At 43.9% G+C, this 20,686-nt stretch overlaps 1 protein-coding gene across 2 annotated transcripts in view; it reads right to left on the bottom strand.

The window, feature by feature from the left end:
* Positions 1-5,558: 5,558 nt before the first annotated feature.
* The window catches only part of LOC124606940 (UDP-glucosyltransferase 2-like), a 42,197-nt gene continuing 27,069 nt past the window's right edge, over positions 5,559-20,686 (bottom strand). Inside the window, exons 3-5 of one of the 2 annotated variants that reach the window (XM_047139056.1) lie at positions 13,160-13,379; positions 7,501-7,745; positions 5,559-6,076 (exon numbers count right to left, since the gene is read on the bottom strand). In XM_047139056.1, the coding sequence (XP_046995012.1) occupies positions 6,045-6,076; positions 7,501-7,745; positions 13,160-13,379 (497 nt within the window). In that variant the 3' untranslated portion in view covers positions 5,559-6,044. The remainder of the gene's footprint in view (positions 6,077-7,500; positions 7,746-13,159; positions 13,380-20,686) is intronic. The other variant, XM_047139055.1, reaches the window with a different exon arrangement.

Raw genomic sequence — 20,686 nt, 5'->3', positions numbered from 1 at the left:
GCGGCACACCTGAAATCACTCATACTTTGGAAGACTTTTCTCCATTGAGAATGACATGCTGCGTTCTGTTATCTAGGAACTCTTCAATCCAATCACACAATTGGTCTGATAGTCCATATGCTCTTACTTTGTTCATTAAACGACTGTGGGGAACTGTATCGAGCGCCTTGCGGAAGTCAAGAAACACGGCATCTACCTGTAAATCCGTGTCTATGGCCCTCTGAGTCTCGTGGACGAATAGCGCGAGCTGGGTTTCACACGACCGTCTTTTTCGAAACCCATGGTGATTCCGACAGAGTAGATTTCTAGTCTCCAGAAAAGTCATTATACTCGAACATAATACGTGTTCCAAAATTCTACAACTGATCGACGTTATAGATATAGGTCTACAGTTCTGCATATCTGTTCGACGTCCCTTCTTGAAAACGGGGATGACCTGCGTCCTTTTCCAATCCTTTGGAATGCTACGCTCTTCTAGAGACCTACGGTACACCCCTACAAGAAGGGGGGCAAGTTCCTTCGCGTAGTCTGTGTAAAATCGAAAATAGAGGTTTCCGACGTGATTATGGCTGCAGGACGGAAATTAACACTCTTTGAAGAAAATGATAATTCAATGGACAACCTAGCTGCAAACAGGCGTGATATACTTCATTGCGGACATGTTGAAAATGGGTTCCCCGACCAGGACTCGAACCCAGGATCTCCTGCTTACTTGGCAGACGCTCTATCCATCTGAGCCACCAAGGGCACAAATGATTGTTCACCTGCAGGGACTTATCTCTCGCACACTTTCCGTGAGTCCCACACTCCCAACATGTCCACACCACTACATTTGTAGTGCGCCTAATAGATGTTTGCCCATCATACTCATTACTCGTGGCAGATTAATCTACCAAGTCCCGTACGAGTTCGGGCATAGCGTGTGCGTTCGCACAAGAAGGTCAATGACTGGGAAGCCATATTTTAACTATATATCACGGTAGTATCTGTTCTCGAAAGATTAATCTGCCACGAGTAATGAGTAAGATGGGCAAACATCTATTAGGCGCACTACGAATGCAGTGATGTCGACATGTTGGGAATGTGGGTCTCTTGGGGAGCGTGGAAGAGATAAGTCCCTGCAGGTGCACTATCCTCTGTGCCCTCGGCGGCTCAGATAGATAGAGCGTCTGCCATGTAAGCAGGACATCCCGGGATCGAGTCCCGGTCGGGGCACACATTTTCAACATGCCCCTAATGAATTATATCAATGCCTGTTTGCAGCTAGGGTGTCCATTTAATTATCATTTCATTCTAGGAAAGCTGCATGGTCATCAACGGTAGCTGTTCTTTCGGGAACAGATACTACCGTCATATATACTCTTTGAACACGGGATGATAGTTGGGGCTATACACATGCGGCATTCCATTTCGCAAATACCAAATTTCAAGTATTACGTCTCACCAAGGACGACGCAGTGACTGATGCCCCTCGCTTAACGACAGAGACCAGATGAGTTTGCGGAGAGTTGTCAGTACTAACAGACAAGCAACACTGTGTGAAATCAATGTTTGACGCACGACGAATGTGCGGTGAATTTTGGTGCTATTGGGCTATGGCAGCAGACGACAGATGCGAAGGCCTTTGCTAACAGCACGACATCGCCTGCAGTTCCTCTCCTAGGCTCGTGACCGTATCGTTTGTACTCTAGACGACTCGAAAACCGTACTCTGGTCAGATAAGTGCTGATTTCAGCTGGTAAGACCTCATATTAGGGTTCGAGTGTGGCACACGAAGCGATGGACCCACGTTGCCAGCAGGGCACTGTGTAGGCTGGTGATGGCTGCACAAAGGTATTGGCTTTGTTTACACGGAATGGTCCTCTGGACCAACTAATCCGATCATTGACTGGGAATTGTTATGTTTGCCTACTTGGCCACTCATGGACTTTATGTTCCCAGGAAACGATGGAATTTTTATGGACTACAATGCGCCGATCACCTGGCCACAGTTGTTCGCGATTGCTTTAAAGAACGTCCCGGACACCCAGATAACCTGACATTAGTCCCATCGAACATTTATAGGATATCGAGTAGCCAGTTAGTGCACAAAATCGTGCACCGGCAACACTTTCGCAATTGTGGACAGCTGCAGAGGCAGCATGGGTCAATATTTCTGCAGGGGACTTCCGGCGACTTGTTGAATCCATGCTGCGTCGAGTTGCTGCACTACTCCGGGTAGGAGGAGGCCTGGCACGATATCAGGAGGTATCCTAGATAATAAGGATGTTGTCGTCTGCAAAAGATAATCTGATTGTTGAAAGGTCGTTGTTGGATTCCTTTCATGTTAATTTCTTAAATATGTTGTCATTTACAGCATGCATACATTACACTTCTATGTGGTGTTTCTATCTGGGAGGAGACTGAGCCGTGGAACGTGTTATTTTTACACATAAATAAGAACGATCTGCCACATTACTACACTTTAAAACACAGTTTATATGTAATACATGTCACACAGTCTCATATGGAACCTACATCCGCTTTCTTTTATATAGTGTATATGATAAGATACTGTCATCCCCCTTCTCTTCTGTGTGAAAGGATGAACGAGCAAATGTATTTCTAGTTGCATGCTTGATGGTAGCAGACAAGCGTGTCTGCTAGAGAACAGTAGGACCAACGTCGGAATAGGTAGCTTCGCTTTCTAAAAGCAAAGAGGTTTCTATTCTTGGTATGGTCCTTCCGTCCCTTGTCATATAGGAAACTGCCTCTCTGGTCACTTCCGACTATATTTGTGAGGCACCCTCGGTAGGTGCCCACACCAGTCTGTCCGCGGCGAGCGTCTGAAGTGGTAAGATATCCGGCTAAGCCCGTCTCTGCTAAGTCCGTAAGACAATCGATTTCTTAAGTTCAGTCTAACTGAAAATTTAATCACCTTCGTTTATATCTAAAATATCTTATGTTATCTTAAATTGCAATGCAGTGTAATTCGAGTGTGAAGTTCAGAATATCTTCCAGTAGTTGCTTTGTCACAACTTTGTCAGCAAAGTGGAACCACATGTTGATGATCCGTAACACTAACTAAGATCATCAATCTTAAATGTGAATGTGCGTGGGATTATAGCCTCTCGTCTTGACAATATTTTTCAATATAGCAACTTTTCTTTATGTTCAACCCACGTGGGGTGTACTTTGTGAGACCAGTACCACGTGCTTATATAATTGTTTGACCCATCAGGATAATAGTATGACGATGGTAACCAGTTCCAGGATTTTCTTTTGTAAATTGCATTTCAATGTAATTTATTTTAATTATCAAAATTATTGTGGAGTTACACTCTTTGTGTAAATCAAGTTGACCACGTGAAGCATGTGGTGTAATCATCAAAGTAACCCTCAGCTATTCTTTTCGAGAAGATTTCACAGACAATTAGTATGAATTTAGTATACCAGTGTGTGGTAACTTCATGACGGACGGTATTGCGCTACAACCATAACTTCTTTGGGTGAAAATTGAATCGGTTGGTTGTGGTTAATTTCTTCTTGTATATGTTTCAACGTTCTTCATGTGTTATTTTATTGAATGCAGTGTTGTATGCAGTCTCCCAAACTTGGCTCCATATTTGATGTGTTCCGTAAGATTATAAACTCACATTTTCACAACCCTAAATAAGACACCAGTTTAGTTATGAATCAAGTTTAATATGCTGAAATTTTAACGGAACAGTGATCAATGTTAAAATAAATGTCCAAATATAAACTGATTTATTTCTCTTTATTTAAATTCTTTATATATATATATATATATATATATATATATATATATATATATATATATATATATATCACCTGTTGTCGTAAGATGACTATTAAAAGATTATAATTAATGTTAATCTGGTTGACAGTTTGGTAAACTAGACTGGACAGCTGGTGAAACAGTTGCTCAGTAAGGCAAGGATAACTTCCCCAGATACCTCACAGCTTTTAACCCACTTTTATGGTCTTGAATATCAGCACCGCTTTCAGAACAACTTAATGCATCAACATTACATTTTTGCTGGAGCGTGGTAAATGAAATGAAATCATCGTATGGCATTTATTGGCCGGGATATCCCCTTCGGGGTTCGGCCGCCGTATTGCAAGTGTTTTTAGTTGACACCATTTATAAAATTTTGTTTTGCAGATGCCACAGTTGGAATAAAACTCCCAAATCAAGAACTGAAGAGAGGTACGGAAATGTGATATACAAGATACCAGTTACTTCTTCCTCTGTAGAGCTAATGTTGGAGTTAAGAGAACGTGAAAGCTGAAGTATAGGGATAAAAAGGTAATGAAATTCTGGAGATAGGTGGCCGTAAACGCAATACAGTGAACACTCAAGTGACAAAAATAGCGCGAAAAATATGTCTGGACAAAACCAACTGGGGATACGCTACTCCCCACAGACCAGTCAGATTTACGAATTGAATCTACCACTGAAACGTAATGTGTACAAATTGACAAAGGAGGGATATAATTATTACAGCCGAATGGTAAATATGTCGGAGGATAGAAAAAGGAAGAGAAGATGATGGAAACAGTTATCAGCACAGCTTAACGTTACAGCCGTAATTTAAATGTAACCGGAAGAAAAACAATGCTTTGAACATAAAACTTATGCGCAAACTTGACATTAAAACGTATCTCTCGCCGTTCTCCGATTTTATTTATTTATTTATTTATTTTTTTTTTTGCGAGATATATAATGTCCATCAGCTTCTTCTATTGACCGATGTAGGTCCTTTCACACACTTTGCTACCGAGCGAGGTGGCGCAGTAGTTACCACAGCAATGGAGGTGGACGGTTCAAACCTCCGTCCGTCCATTCTGATTTACGTTTTCCATGACTTTCTTAAATCGCTTCACGCAAATGCCGGGATGCCTCCTTTGAAAGGCACGGCCGACTTCCTTCCGTATACTTCCCTAATCCGGTGGGACCGACGAGATCGCTGTTTGGTCCCCTTCCCCAAATCAACCAACCAATCAGCACTTTGTTAGAATGCAAAAGAGAAGAAAACAGCTTTAGTCGAAGTGTAGGATGTTGTCTACATTTGTAATAAAGATTTAGATTTTAAAAAAAGTTGGTGCTGTGATAACTTCATTGTCATTTCAACATTCCTCTAAAGCTCCTTATGGTGTGTGAATGAAAATATGATTCATACATAGTAAAATGTTTTATACACAGTACAACTATTTCTTGAGTTGAAAAGGTACTGCGTGAAAGTCTGTTGATATCATGTATGAATTATGAATCACGAAAACGTTTTGACTCGTGTGTGTTCTACTAGACGCGAAGATGCAATAGGTATCACGTATATCAAGTTACTCTCGTTCCTATTTACGGCAGTCTGAACGGTTTTCTGCAGTTGCCTTTAGTCTCATTCTTATGTAGTATATTTACACGTAATTCACAGATGATCTTAGATTACAGGTTAATAAATTATTAATGGAATAAGTGAGTGCTTTTAGTGTGCATGGGATTTTACGAATCTGAAACGAATATGAAGATAATCCATATATGTTTCGGAGAATTCTGTACAGCATTATTTAATAAATTTATAGATTCTCCATAGTTTCTTTAGTACTATATTAAACCTGTTTGTGAACATATGGCAACAAACGAATGCACAGAAGTGTAAAATGTTAGGCTGACATCAAAACTCTTAACTTATTAACACGACTATCCTGAAAAGGATGAAGAATGTTGTATTTTGTGGTAAAATGCTGCGTAAAAAATGACATACACAAAAAAACCAACTGAAAGCAGTGCTTGTGTGTCACATTTCTGAAAAGCTTCTTTTTTTTACACTAAAACTGTACCTTGCGTTACAGTAACGACAGTTTTGTTTCCATCTGTAACGTAACATATTACACGTTAAAGTTGTGTGTCCTGTATTTTATACTACAGTCTAGACAATGATCTCACAAATCAATGTGCATGTATCTAATCCTCCACTTCACTTAACATATTTCTCAATAAATTAATACGTAGAGAGTCTCTTACATCACAGAAGTTTAGATTCTCAGTTTCGTTTCAGTTTCTTTGATTTAAATACACTCCTGGAAATGGAAAAAAGAACACATTGACACCGGTGTGTCAGACCCACCATACTTGCTCCGGACACTGCGAGAGGGCTGTACAAGCAATGATCACACGCACGGCACAGCGGACACACCAGGAACCGCGGTGTTGGCCGTCGAATGGCGCTAGCTGCGCAGCATTTGTGCACCGCCGCCGTCAGTGTCAGCCAGTTTGCCGTGGCATACGGAGCTCCATCGCAGTCTTTAACACTGGTAGCATGCCGCGACAGCGTGGACGTGAACCGTATGTGCAGTTGACGGACTTTGAGCGAGGGCGTATAGTGGGCATGCGGGACGCCGGGTGGACGTACCGCCGAATTGCTCAACACGTGGGGCGTGAGGTCTCCACAGTACATCGATGTTGTCGCCAGTGGTCGGCGGAAGGTGCACGTGCCCGTCGACCTGGGACCGGACCGCAGCGACGCACGGATGCACGCCAAGACCGTAGGATCCTACGCAGTGCCGTAGGGGACCGCACCGCCACTTCCCAGCAAATTAGGGACACTGTTGCTCCTGGGGTATCGGCGAGGACCATTCGCAACCGTCTCCATGAAGCTGGGCTACGGTCCCGCACACCGTTAGGCCGTCTTCCGCTCACGCCCCAACATCGTGCAGCCCGCCTCCAGTGGTGTCGCGACAGGCGTGAATGGAGGGACGAATGGAGACGTGTCGTCTTCAGCGATGAGAGTCGCTTCTGCCTTGGTGCCAATGATGGTCGTATGCGTGTTTGGCGCCGTGCAGGTGAGCGCCACAATCAGGACTGCATACGACCGAGGCACACAGGGCCAACACTCGGCATCATGGTGTGGGGAGCGATCTCCTACACTGGCCGTACACCACTGGTGATCGTCGAGGAGACACTGAATAGTGCACGGTACATCTAAACCGTCATCGAACCCATCGTTCTACCATTCCTAGACCGGCAAGGGAACTTGCTGTTCCAACAGGACAATGCACGTCCGCATGTATCCCGTGCCACCCAACGTGCTCTAGAAGGTGTAAGTCAACTACCCTGGCCAGCAAGATCTCCGGATCTGTCCCCCATTGAGCATGTTTGGGACTGAATGAAGCGTCGTCTCACGCGGTCTGCACGTCCAGCACGAACGCTGGTCCAACTGAGGCGCCAGGTGGAAATGGCATGGCAAGCCGTTCCACAGGACTACATCCAGCATCTCTACGATCGTCTCCATGGGAGAATAGCAGCCTGCATTGCTGCGAAAGGTGGATATACACTGTACTAGTGCCGACATTGTGCATGCTCTGTTGCCTGTGTCTATGTGCCTGTGGTTCTGTCAGTGTGATCATGTGATGTATCTGACCCCAGGAATGTGTCAATAAAGTTTCCCCTTCCTGGGACAATGAATTCACGGTGTTCTTATTTCAATTTCCAGGAGTGTAGTTTGGAGATGAGAAACCTAGCAATGCTGTAGAGAGCTATACAGAAGGTCACTACAACGGCCAGAACGAAGGCAATGACATCTACCAGCAAGTACTTGTACCAGGTAAGATCTTTAGCTGCACTGCGCAGATGTGGTGCTCCGTTGTGGCGAAGTACGTACTCAATCCACCATATGGCCTTAGGAAGGGTCTCTTCCTTATGTTCGCGGTAAACTAGTGACAGCTGCTTCATGTTCTCGCTTATCCTGTAGACAGAAAGAATGGTGATGGTGATTTATTTCCAATGTAGGTTATTTGTAATTGTAATCACTAAGTATTTAGTTGAATTTACAGCCTTCACATTTGTGTAGCTTATCACGTAATCGAAATTTAGCGGATTACTTTAGTACTCATGTGAATAACTTCACACTTTTCTTTATTCATGGTCAACCGCCACTTTTCGCACCACACAGATATCTTATCTAAAGTATTTTGTAATTCGTTTTGGTCATTTAATGACTTTACAAGACGGTGAATGACTGCATCATCAGCAAACAATCTAAGAGAGCTACTCAGATTGTCTCCTATGTCGTTAATATAGACCAGGAACAATAGTGGGCCTATAACACTTCCTTGGGAAATGCCGGAAAATACTTCTGTTTTACTCGATGATTTTCCGTCTGTTCTGACAGGAAATCACGAATCCAGTCGCACACCTGAGGCGATATTCCATAGGCAAGCAGTTTAGTTAGAAGACGCCTGTGAGGAACGGTGTCGAAAGCCTTCCGGAAATCTAAAAATATGGAATCAGTTTGACATCCCCTGTCGATAGCACTCATTACTTCATGGGTATAAAGAGCTAGTTGTGTTTCACAAGAACGATGTTTTCTGAATCCGTGCTGACTATGTGTCAATAAATCGTTTCCTTCGAGGTAATTCATAATGTTGGAACACAGTATATGTTCCCAAACCCTACTGCAAATCGACGTTAGTGATGTGGGCCTGTAATTCAGCGGATTACTCCTATTTCCCTTTTTTGGTGTGACTTGAGCATTCTCCAGTCTTTAGGTACGGAGCTTTGTGTGAGCGAGCTGTTGTATATAATTGCTAAATATGGAGCTATTGTATCGGCATACTCTGAAAGGAACCTGACTGGTATACAAATTGGACCGAAGGCCTTGCCTTTATTAAGTGATTTTAGCAGCTTTGCTACACCGAGGATATCTGCTTGTATGTGTCTCATCTTGGCAGTTATTGATTGGACTTCAGGAATATTTACTGCGTCTTCTTTCGTGAAGGAGTTTCGGAAAACAGTGTTTAATAACTCTGCTTTAGTGGCACTGTCTGTGACTTCACCGTTATTATCGCACAGTGAATGTATTGATTGCGTCTTGCCACTGGTGTGCTTTACGTATGACCAGAACCTCTTTGGGTTTTCTACCAGATTCCGAGACAGAGTTTCCTCGTGGAAATTATTATAATCATCTCGCATAGAAGTACGTGCTATATTTCGAACTTACGCAAAACTTTGCCAGTCTTGAGGATTTTGCGTTCTCTTAAATTTGGCATTCTTTTTTCGTTGATTCTGCAACAGCGATCTGACCCGTTTTGTCGTACCATGGGGGGTCAGTGCTATTGCCTATTAATTTATGTGGTATATATCTCTCAATTGCCGCCGATCTCTTCGACGTCATTCCACATCTTTTCTACGCTTTCATGATCAGATCGGAAGGAGTGGAGACTGTCTCTTGAAAAGGCGTTAGGAGCATATTTATCACCTTCTTTAAATAGATGTACATTGTGTTGTGGACTGGCAAGAGCGCCAATCCACTATGAGAGGAAGCCGAAAGGCACGCGTTTAAGCTCACGCAGGCTGGCGTGAGGTCTGGAACAGATCAGGGATATGAGACTAGCAAAAATAGTACGTATCTGTTGGAATACTTAACTTTAATACATAATTGGTGAACATCGGTCTGACGGTACATTCATCACAAGTTAAATAGCAATTGATAATGGCGCCTTGCTAGGTCGTAGCAAATGACGTAGCTGAAGGCTATGCTAACTATCGTCTCGGCAAATGAGAGCGTAGTTTGTCAGTGAACCATCGCTAGCAAAGTCGGCTGTACAACTGGGGCGAGTGCTAGGACGTCTCTCTAGACCTCCCGTGTGGCGGCGCTCGGTCTGCAATCACTGACAGTGGCGACACGCGGGTCCGACGTATACTAACGGACCGCGGCCGATTTAAAGGCTACCACCTAGCAAGTGTGGTGTCTGGCGGTGACACCGCACATTGCGTTTCTTTTTGATGGTTGTAGGTGTTACGGTATTCAGCCTAGCAGCAACTGCCTTGTGGTCGCTAATCCCTGTATTTGTCATGATACTCCCTAGTTGTCCAGGATTATTTGTTGCTAAGAGGTCAACTATGCTTTCGCAACCATTTACACTTCGAGTGGACTCATGAACTAATTGTACAAAGTAATTTTCTGAGAAAGCATGCAGTGCAATTTCGGATGACGTTTTATGCCTGCCGCCGGCTTTAAACGTATAATTTTTCCAGCATGTCGAGGGTAGATTGAAGTCACCAATGACTATAATTGTATGAGTGGGGTACCTATTTGAAATGACACTCCATTTTTCTTTGAACTGTTCGGCAGTTATATGTTCTGAGTCGGGGGGAGGAGGGGGGGGGGGCTCGGTTAAACGATCCAATTGATAGTTCAGCCCGATTGTCAAGTATAGCCTCTACCCATATATTTCTCAGGAACTATCTACTTCAATTTCAGGTAAGCTACTTCTGAGAGCAATAAATACTCCACCATCAACTGTGTTTTAATCTGTCCTTTCTGAACACTGTTAGATTGTTTGAAAAAAATGCTGCTGAACTTAATTTCCGGCTTTAGCCAGCTTTACGTACCTATAACTATTTGATCTTCCGTGCTTTCTATTAGGGCTTGTTTCCCAACACAGCTATGACAGTTTACAATTACAATACCGATTGTTTCTACAACTACCTTACTGTGCTTTACCAGCCCCCTTTTAGACGGACGCCCTTTCTGTGGTTTCCTGAGACCCTCTAACTTAAAAAACCGCGCAGTCCCTTCTACACAGCCCCAGCTACCTGTGTAGCCGCTTCTTGTGTGTAGTGGACTCCTGACCTATTAAGCGAAACCCGGAGAGCCACCGCCCGATGGGGTAAGCCAAGGAATCTTCAGCCTATTATGAACACAGCTACTCACACACATTATGACATATGGTTAAATAAAATGTACCTATATTTTTAAATTTGCGTCCTTTCTTTGTGTCTTTGTTTTCAGTTAAACTTTTTCCCTTGTCTTTCATATTATTTATCTTCCTGTTTATTTTCCTTTCAGTGACGTCTTCTCTCGGTTGTCTGTGCGATCTGTGCTTTTATGTACACCTTTATAATCTTACCTTCGAAAAAGTTAGGTGTGTCTCAGGAAACGGTGTTGAAACACTTGTCTGTACATGTTACAAATAAATGACCTGGAAGGTAATATTAATAGTAACCTCAGTACATATTCAGATGATGCAGCTAGCTGTTATGAAGTCTAAAGAAGGCTGCATACAGATGTAACTAGATCATCAAACGTTTACAAAGTAGTGCAAAGTTGGGAACTTTCTTTAAAAATTTCATAAATCTAAAATTGTATGCTTCACAAACAGAAAAACCTAACAGCCTATGATTACAACATCAATGAGTCACATTTAGAATCAGGCAACTATATAAAAGGCTGTGTGTAACAGTTTGTAGGGACATTAAATGGAACAATCACTTACCTTCAACTGTCTCTATTTCAGGTGGCATTTCTTGTGGTTTACGCTAATCCAATCTCATTTGTCTTGGATTCACATTTCAAATATCATTGATGTGACACTGTTGACATAAAGTCTGTAGGGAGACTGTTACCCACGCTAAGATGGTGAACGAATTTGCGGGATTCAAACTGCATATAATAATAGATACTGAAAATGCTCTGAAAGAATAGCACGAATGCTCACACGTTTATTTGGCCCACGGGGAATCGCGAAGAAAATGCTGAAACAAATAAACTGGCAGATGTATGAGGGTAGACGTCAATCCGGCCTTGAAAGCACCTTGGAAATCTCAACGACCAATCTTAAGTGGAGAATCTAGATATATTCTATAGCGCCGTAGGTATTGCTCTCTCATTAACTGCGAATTCAAGTGCAAAGAAACATTTAACAGATCAATTCTTCTGCAGTACACTCATGAATGCCACAAGAAGAAACCCTAATATGTGACTTAATGGTAAGAACCCTGTACCGCGCGCTTTACACTAGTTTGTAGAGTGTGGAAGTAGCTATAGATAAGTTCTTGTGGTTTACGCTAATTCAGTATCATTTGTCTTGGATTCACATTTCATATATCTCTGTAATTGCAATTTGTAAGCTGTATTCACTGTCGTTGTTTAAGGAAGCATGAAACTTGTTAATAGCAAATAAGATATAATATGCACAGACTAAGTAAGACTACATATGGTTAAAAGCAAATTTTAGAGCGTTTGTGGCACGGAAAGAAAATGGGAAACCTTCTGAGATCCTAAAATTCTTTTGTATATTGTGTTATAGTCTCTAACAACAACAAATGCATTTTAACCAGTCTATTTCTGTGTTACTTTTCATTTACGCCAATATACAGTAGTTAAATGACTGGATGCTGTTGACTTGTTCACTGAGCAAAGACCTTATGGCCTCCTACCTCTCATTTTAAATGGCTTCGGTCTAAGCCATATTTCAATAAAGGTTTATAGCTCTCTTCGATTACAGTGGGTAATTCGGTTTCAAGAAAATTATTTCTCTCTTTCTCTTTACACATCATTGATAGCAACTTCCTCTAAAAACTATTTTCACCCTTAAGAGTTTCCATGTTGTTTTAAACCATTAGCTGACGACATGGGTATTAGTGTATCTGTGCATCATAACAAGACGAGGCCTTTCGCTTAATAAAAATCGTCCAATGTTTTTACTCTCCTTACACAAAGCGAGGCGTCTGGCATTTACCAGCGTGATGTACGGCTTATGATCAGCCGCTCGACCGTGAAATCCAAGTTTTCTCACCTCCCGCCTAGCTGTTTTAGAACTTTCAGTGGATTCTGATGCTGTCTGTAATTCCTGTGTGATGGTATGGATAGATGTCTGCCTATTACACATTACGACCCTCTTCGACTGTCGGCGGCCGAGATCGGCCTGTACACTTTTGTGCTGCACGTGTCCCTTCACGTTTCCACTTCACTGTCACATCGGAAACAGTGGACCTAGGGATGTTTAGGAGTGTGGAAAGCTCGCATACAGACGTATGACGCAAGTGACACCCAATCACCTGACCACGTTCGAAGTCCGTAAATCCCGAGCGCCCCATTCTCCTCGCTCATGATGCGTAATGACTTCTGAGGTCGCTGATGTGGAGTGCCTAGAATTAGAGGCAGCACAATGCACCTAATATGAAAAATATATGTTTTTGGGGGTGTGCGGATACTTTTGATCACGTAGTGTATCTGGACCACAAAGCGATCAAGTTCGACAATGTTCCTGGGTACACTACGCGTCCCCGTCTTTCGCCATATGAGGGTTCGTTCAGTTACGGTTTTCTCACCATTGTCTACTAATAACAAGAATGATTGACTGACATTGTTCTTACCTTTTATCCGCAATAAGCGTCCGAATGGCGTCCGAAATCGTGTCTTTTGTGACGACCAAGAATTTGAGCTGGATGCCGATGCCAGCATGTACCATTTTCGCCACATTGTGGTGCTGGTCGGAGAAGAAGGGCATCCCCAGAAGAGGAACTGCGTGGTAGGCGGCCTCGTTAAAGCTCTGCAGACCGCCCTGGGTGATGAACACGCGCACATTAGGATGCGCTGTAAGACAGAAAACAGAAAGTTACTGAAACTGCACAAGGAGTAAAATTTTCCTAATTTGTTTCTATAATTTTACATTAAAACGTACATCTGTGATCTGTAAGCCAGTGTACGGAGTTTAATGGAAGGTGCACAGTGGTTAAGTGTCCTTCCAAAAAACTTATTGTCACTTGCTCCAATTCCGTTAGCGGATGGCACAAGGGAAGACCTACGGTCAGTAACTACATAATGACGAATTCTCTAATTATGCTGTCATATGATTATCGCAGAAGTTCGTGCAAGTAAATTTATACGTCTCGTATCGTCCTGGGAAGTGTTCTCTCGTAGTTTTAGTTTCTCTTTTATTACCTGCCTCTGGATATTGGTGAGTATGACGTTTAACCTAAGTTGGTGATGGTCTCGAATTGAGGAAAATTACACAAGGACTGTTGGACTGAGAGTCTTATACGCGACTCCGTTCATGGATAAATGACGTTTCCTGTAACTGCGTAAACCGGACGGCAGAATACAGGTGGGGGAAACGATAGTGGTGGGGAACAGTAGTAAAGCATCGAGGCGCTGCAGGGGAGCTCGACAGCTGAAGCCTATGCACAGACGTTTATCTTGCGTAACTGGAAAGGTACAGCTAGAGAGTCTCAAAACAATCTTGTTAACATATTATGTCAGTATGATCAATAATTCGACAAATGTAGACCTTCAAACTAAACAGTTTGTCACCAGAGTAACGAAAAATAAATATCCACATAAAAATATTGGCCAGGTGCGAGAAGGACTCTTGCACTGGGTATTCCGTACAAACTCAATTATGCATTTGTGCAGTTCATCCATCCTGTGGATCGAAAATTTCAACGATTTTTGCCTATTATCGATATCGATACTGGCAAGGAATTGTTCCTGGGAATTTCAAGACTGTATCAAAATTTCTTCAGTAGTTCTTCAGACTAGCCCGGACATGCAAAAAGAAGTGAACTGTGTACTTCAGTTTGTATATGCAGAGGGAGAAGATCTCCTACAATATTTTTTATTTATTTACTAAAACATGACTGCAACTTCCAGTTTATATTTGCGTGCAATAATATTCGTCCATTATGCTTTACACGGATGATGAATACATCGTATGTTTAAATGGCAAAAGATATTTTTGTGTGATATAATCACAGTTTAACAATTTTCAATTTTTTATGCTTTACTTGTACTGTCAAACCTTGATTCTTACCAAATTTCATGATTCTAGGTCAACGGGAAGTATCCTATAGGTTTTGATAAGTGAGATTTGCTAGTATCAAAATATGTGCCGTACATGATCTATATTTTGATTGCATTGACTTAGAAGCCTAAATTTCTTATACAGTTCAGAGACCATATACTTAAGAATGTGACAAATTTGACAGGGATACGCCAAACTGTTCCAGAAAAACAGGTTTTTTCAAAGACAAACTGACACTCAGTTAAAAAATGGCAAAACAATATTTTTTGATGTTGTATAAATACAAATTAACAATGTTCGGGTTTTTTCCTTATACTCTAAAACTTTGTTTCTTCTCAAATTTAACGGTTCTAGGTCAACAGGAAGCGCCCTATAGGTTTTGATGAGTGAGTTTTCGAGTATCAAGATATGTGACATTAATGGCCGTATCTTTTGACTGAAGTGACTTACAAGCTTGAAATTTTTTCACTTTCAGGGGATCACAGACCTTAAAATGTGACATAAATCTTAGCTTGAAACGTCTACCGGGTGCTGAGGAAAAGGGTTCCTAACTGTCGAGCAGACAGACAGAGAGATAGAGAGACAGAACGTTCCTGCAAAGGCTCCATATTCACAGATTGAGACAAGCAGTCCTGAAAAAGTATGAACCAAAGCAATACAAGTCCAGTCACGCGCTGCCACGAGAAATTAATAGAAAAATGGGTAAAATGTGGCACAGCGCAGAATGTCGCTTACTGCTACACTGAAAAGAAAATACACTCCTGGAAATGGAAAAAAGAACACATTGACACCGGTGTGTCAGACCCACCATACTTGCTCCGGACACTGCGAGAGGGCTGTACAAGCAATGATCACACGCACGGCACAGCGGACACACCAGGAACCGCTGTGTTGGCCGTCGAATGGCGCTAGCTGCGCAGCATTTGTGCACCGCCGCCGTCAGTGTCAGCCAGTTTGCTGTGGCATACGGAGCTCCATCGCAGTCTTTAACACTGGTAGCATGCCGCGACAGCGTGGACGTGAACCGTATGTGTTGAGCGAGGACGTATAGTGGGTATGCGGGAGGCCGGGTGGACGTACCGCCGAATTGCTCAACACGTGGGGCGTGAGGTCTCCACAGTACATCGATGTTGTCGCCAGTGGTCGGCGGAAGGTGCACGTGCCCGTCGACCTGGGACCGGACCGCAGCGACGCACGGATGCACGCCAAGACCGTAGGATCCTACGCAGTGCCGTAGGGGGACCGCACCGCCACTTCCCAGCAAATTAGGGACACTGTTGCTCCTGGGGTATCGGCGAGGACCATTCGCAACCGTCTCCATGAAGCTGGGCTACGGTCCCGCACACCGTTAGGCCGTCTTCCACTCACGCCCCAACATCGTGCAGCCCGCCTCCAGTGGTGTCGCGACAGGCGTGAATGGAGGGACGAATGGAGACGTGTCGTCTTCAGCGATGAGAGTCGCTTCTGCCTTGGTGCCAATGATGGTCGTATGCATGTTTGGCGCCGTGCAGGTGAGCGCCACAATCAGGACTGCATACGACCGAGGCACACAGGGCCAACACCCGGCATCATGGTGTGGGGAGCGATCTCCTACACTGGCCGTACACCACTGGTGATCGTCGAGGGGACACTGAATAGTGCACGGTACATCCAAACAGTCATCGAACCCATCGTTCTACCATTCCTAGACCGGCAAGGGAACTTGCTGTTCCAACAGGACAATGCACGTCCGCATGTATCCCGTGCCACCCAACGTGCTCTAGAAGGTGTAAGTCAACTACCCTGGCCAGCAAGATCTCCGGATCTGTCCCCCGTTGAGCATGTTTGGGACTGGATGAAGCGTCGTCTCACGCGGTCTGCACGTCCAGCACGAACGCTGGTCCAACTGAGGCGCCAGGTGGAAATGGCATGGCAAGCCGTTCCACAGGACTACATCCAGCATCTCTACGATCGTCTCCATGGGAGAATAGCAGCCTGCATTGCTGCGAAAGGTGGATATACACTGTACTAGTGCCGACATTGTGCATGCTCTGTTGCCTGTGTCTATGTGCCTGTGGTTCTGTCAGTGTGATCATGTGATGTATCTGACCCCAGGAATGTGTCAATAAAGTTTCCCCTTCCTGGGACAATGAATTCACGGTGTTCTTATTTCAATTTCCAGCAGTGTATGTCATGTGGAAATTATGTGTCCGTTCCTGGTAGCTTGTTCGAGGATTTCACCTAAAAACAAAATTTTCTTTTTCTTCTGCCGCATTTTTCCAAAACAGTGATGACTTGTGGCGTACTTGTAGCTATTTCTCCGTCTTTCTATTGTATATTCCTTCTATCGTGCGATTAAAATAGGTGGTGGTTCCAGAGACCCACTCAGACAAAGTTTTTAGAGAGAATTTTGCTTCCTCGTTTGCCTGTTTCGTCAGAAACGTAACGGTATTGCATGCAGTCGCTAGAGCCTGTTTAGAAGGAACTCCTTCTGGAAGTTGGGTGCGCGAACGCTAAGGTGCCATGCAGTGTAGTGAAGAGGCAGCGCCGAGAACAATCGAAGTGTGCAGGCGACAGTCAACTGATGTTGCCGCCCTTCGGGAACGGTGGGACGGAATGGCCCAGCATCAGAAAGAGGATGCGTTTTTGCGCTGGTGTTAGCTTACTTATCGCGAGCTTTAATAGAATTCACCCACAGAATTTCGATCTAGCATCTGCCTGGAAGCACGCTTTACCTCCCCATATTCACGAATAAGAATATTGTTGGTATTTCGGTTATTGTCATTGAATACGGTGTGATTCGATTTTCCATTCCTGTCGCATGCTAGATCTTCTTTTCATATCAGCGTACCTGCTTCATCCCACATCATCCGACAATCTGCCTAATGTACTCATACTGTCCCTGCGGTTCTTTTCTTCCGTCATCCCTTCGACTATATATTTCAGCAACGACTCAGCTCGTAATTTGTGTCCAGCCGTTCTGTCCCTTCATATCATTATGGTCTATATTAAGACGAGGGTTGGAACTTTAATAGCGGCAACTATTTACAGCTCGTACAAAATAGATACTTGTTTAGAAGCTTTGCCGACCTTCAAAGTAGTCACCAGCATTGTGTATAACCCGTTGCCAGCGATGTGGAAGTCGTAGGATACTCTTAGCACTGCCAGTTCTGTTGACAGTTCGAGCGACGCAGTCTATTGCCAGACGAATTTGTAGCAGTTCTGAAGCGAATGCCGTGAAGTGTTTCCTTCAGAGATCGAGTTGAGCTCACGAGGACATAAGCCAGGGGAGTGCAGTAGGTGGTATAGCACTTAGCGGCCCCATCAATCAAAGAAATCAGCAACTGCTTGCACTGCGCGTGCCTGAGCATTGTCCTGCAAAATGATGGTCATGTCCTGCAGAAAGTGTCATCACTTCTGTCTCTAAGCTGGTCGTAGGTTGTGTTCCAAAAATGAACAGCACAGAAACAGAAGTCATGACACTTTCTGGAGGACCTGACCATCATGTTCCAGGACAATGCTCAAGCACGTAAAGTGCAAGCTGTTACTGATTTGATGGGGATGCTAAGTGCTACACCACCTACTGTACGCCCCTGACTTAGGCCCTCGTGAGTTCAACTCGATTTCTAAACTGAAGGAAACACTTCACGGCATTCGCTTCAGAACTGCTACAAATTCGTAGGCCAATAGACCGCGCCGCTCGAACTGTCAACAAAACTGGCACTGCTGAGAGCATCCTACGACTTCCATGTCGCTGGTAACGAGTTATGCACAATGCTGTGACTACTTTGAATGTCAGTAAAACTTTGAAACACGTATCTATTTTGTACGAACTGTAAATAAATAGTTGCCACTATTAAAGTTCCAACTTCGTATTTTTCCTCGTTCCAATGCATCTGCATTATTTACTTGATCATTCTCTTTGATCTTTAACAGTCTTCCGATCTTTTCAGTTCTGTCTGACTCGCTACTCACATTTCCCATACATCCGGAGCTGGCTCCAAAACGTAGCTGTTTATTCTTCTGGTCTCAAGACCCTTTTTTTAGCAGTTGTTTATTTTCATATCGTGCCATGTTGCCTTGTGACATCTTTGCTACTGTATCTTTCTAGTATGTTCCTCCCTTTTCTATTCTACTTGCTTGAGACCAAAAATCATGAACCTGTTTAGGACTCTCTTGTCCAAGTTAATACTCATCCATCCAACGTGTACACCTGCCGTGCAACGTCAATAGAGTGCACTGGGCTTGTACTTGCGCAAACAGCACGATGGGCGAGGGTAGAGTGGTAGTGGTGGGGGGGCTCTGCTGCAACTGGTGGGAGAGTGGTAGCTGAGGTGCTGTTAGACTGCTGAAACTGAGCGCAAGTGGAACTTGATAGGTACAGCTAGCGGGTCTGCAAACGATTGAATTAACCAGTTATGCGTTTATGACCAATAATTTAACTAGACATTCATCTGCGACAGGAGAACCAAGTAGGAAAAGCAGCGCATAAATAAATGAAATGCCTGCTTCTAACCAATGGAGAGCACACCTCAGCAGGGGGCAGCAGACTGAGGTAGGCGCCCCTCCAGAACAAAGGGGTGCACTCACACAACACGGGTAACGACAATGCGTTCCTGCACAGGTTTTCCCCAGTTAGTTTTCCCCAGTTGTACCTCGGATTTTCTTTTTGTGTATGTGCATAGCATAGCCGTCCTCTATGCATTCAGTGATCACCGTTTTGTCATTTGCGAACTGTATCATGCTTATTTTTTCTTCGTGACAAACCACTTCCATGTCGAGATACTCCTTTACTTTCCTCACCGCATCTTCCACATACGGAGGAAATGTGTTGACTGTGAACAACCCTGCCTTACCTCACACCATTCCTGGTTTTAGCTTCTCGCACCACTCTTTCAGTCCCGAAGTATTCCGCTTTGTTGCACACAAACAGAACAGGTTACCTTTTTAACCCTGTAGGCGATGCTATAATTCGTAAGTAAGGAAAACACTTTATTCTGTTCCGCATTTTAAAATCTACAAATGCAGTGTATGTTTCCTAAATCTATTATTTACTTATTATATGAAAACTAATCACCGAAAATGTTAAAACATTTATCCCACTGTGAGACGAGACGGTCAGTGGCTTTATGGAAAAATGTTTGCGGTTGCATACAGAGCCATGGCTGTACTCGGGTGTGCATCTGTTCTTCTGCCCACCCACACGTTGCCAAGGTTGTTTCGGGTACACTACAGAGGTTTCACTGGGAAGCCCTCACACATCCTCCGTGTAGCCCCGGTGTCTATCTTTTCTGAGTTCTCAAGAAAGGCATTCAAGGCTGTCGACTTACTTCGGACGGAGAGGGCCACATGTGGGTGCAATCATGTTTCCGCAGGCAACAGCAAACATTTTTCCATGAAGGCACTGACCATCTTGTCTCACAGTGGGATAAATGTATTAACAGTTATGGCGATTACTTTAAAATAGTTTCAAGTTCACTTAAGGTGGAAAGGCACGCCACTGAAGAGGTAAACCACCCAAATGATTTTCCCTGCTCTTTATTTACGACTTTCGACATTTGGTGCATCTGAATATTGTTCGCAAGTACACTCTAGATCCAAACCACAGATACAGAAATGCGAATAAAACTTCTGCTCCCAGTCGATGCCCTAGCAGCGGCAACGGCGCGCCTTCCAGTAGTTTTGCTTCCCCGTGCAATCCTGCGTAAAGAAACACATCGGCTGAAAAAACGAATTGTGGCTGTTGATCGTCTGATGGAGATCCGGCAGAACTGTAGAATACATTTGGCAACTATGTGATCAGCACAATGTTCTCCCGGCCGCTGTCAGTCTTTGTGAACGGAGCCGCTATTTCTCTGTCAAGAAGCTACTCAATTGGTCTAACAAGGTTGAGCCGTGGTAAAAACTGCTGTTTTGAAGAGCGCGCCGCAGCGCGTTGTGTGAAGCAGTCGCCCTCCGTTTCTGGCGGTGGCGCCGCTGTGGCAATCGTGGCTTTGGTGTCTCCTTCTGGTGGAAAAGTGGAAAGGTTGCCTACTCACGTGCATTTAAGGGGCGCGATAAGCCCGCCAGTCGGTCAGTTGGTCAGTCTGGGTGAGTCTGGAGTCAGTCTGGGATCAGTCTC

The sequence above is a fragment of the Schistocerca americana genome, chromosome 3, assembly GCF_021461395.2.
Source record: "Schistocerca americana isolate TAMUIC-IGC-003095 chromosome 3, iqSchAmer2.1, whole genome shotgun sequence".
NCBI classification, from domain to species: Eukaryota; Metazoa; Arthropoda; class Insecta; order Orthoptera; family Acrididae; genus Schistocerca; species Schistocerca americana.
The sequence above is the reverse complement of the archived record's forward strand: the minus strand, read 5'-3'. Positions and strand labels throughout refer to the sequence as shown.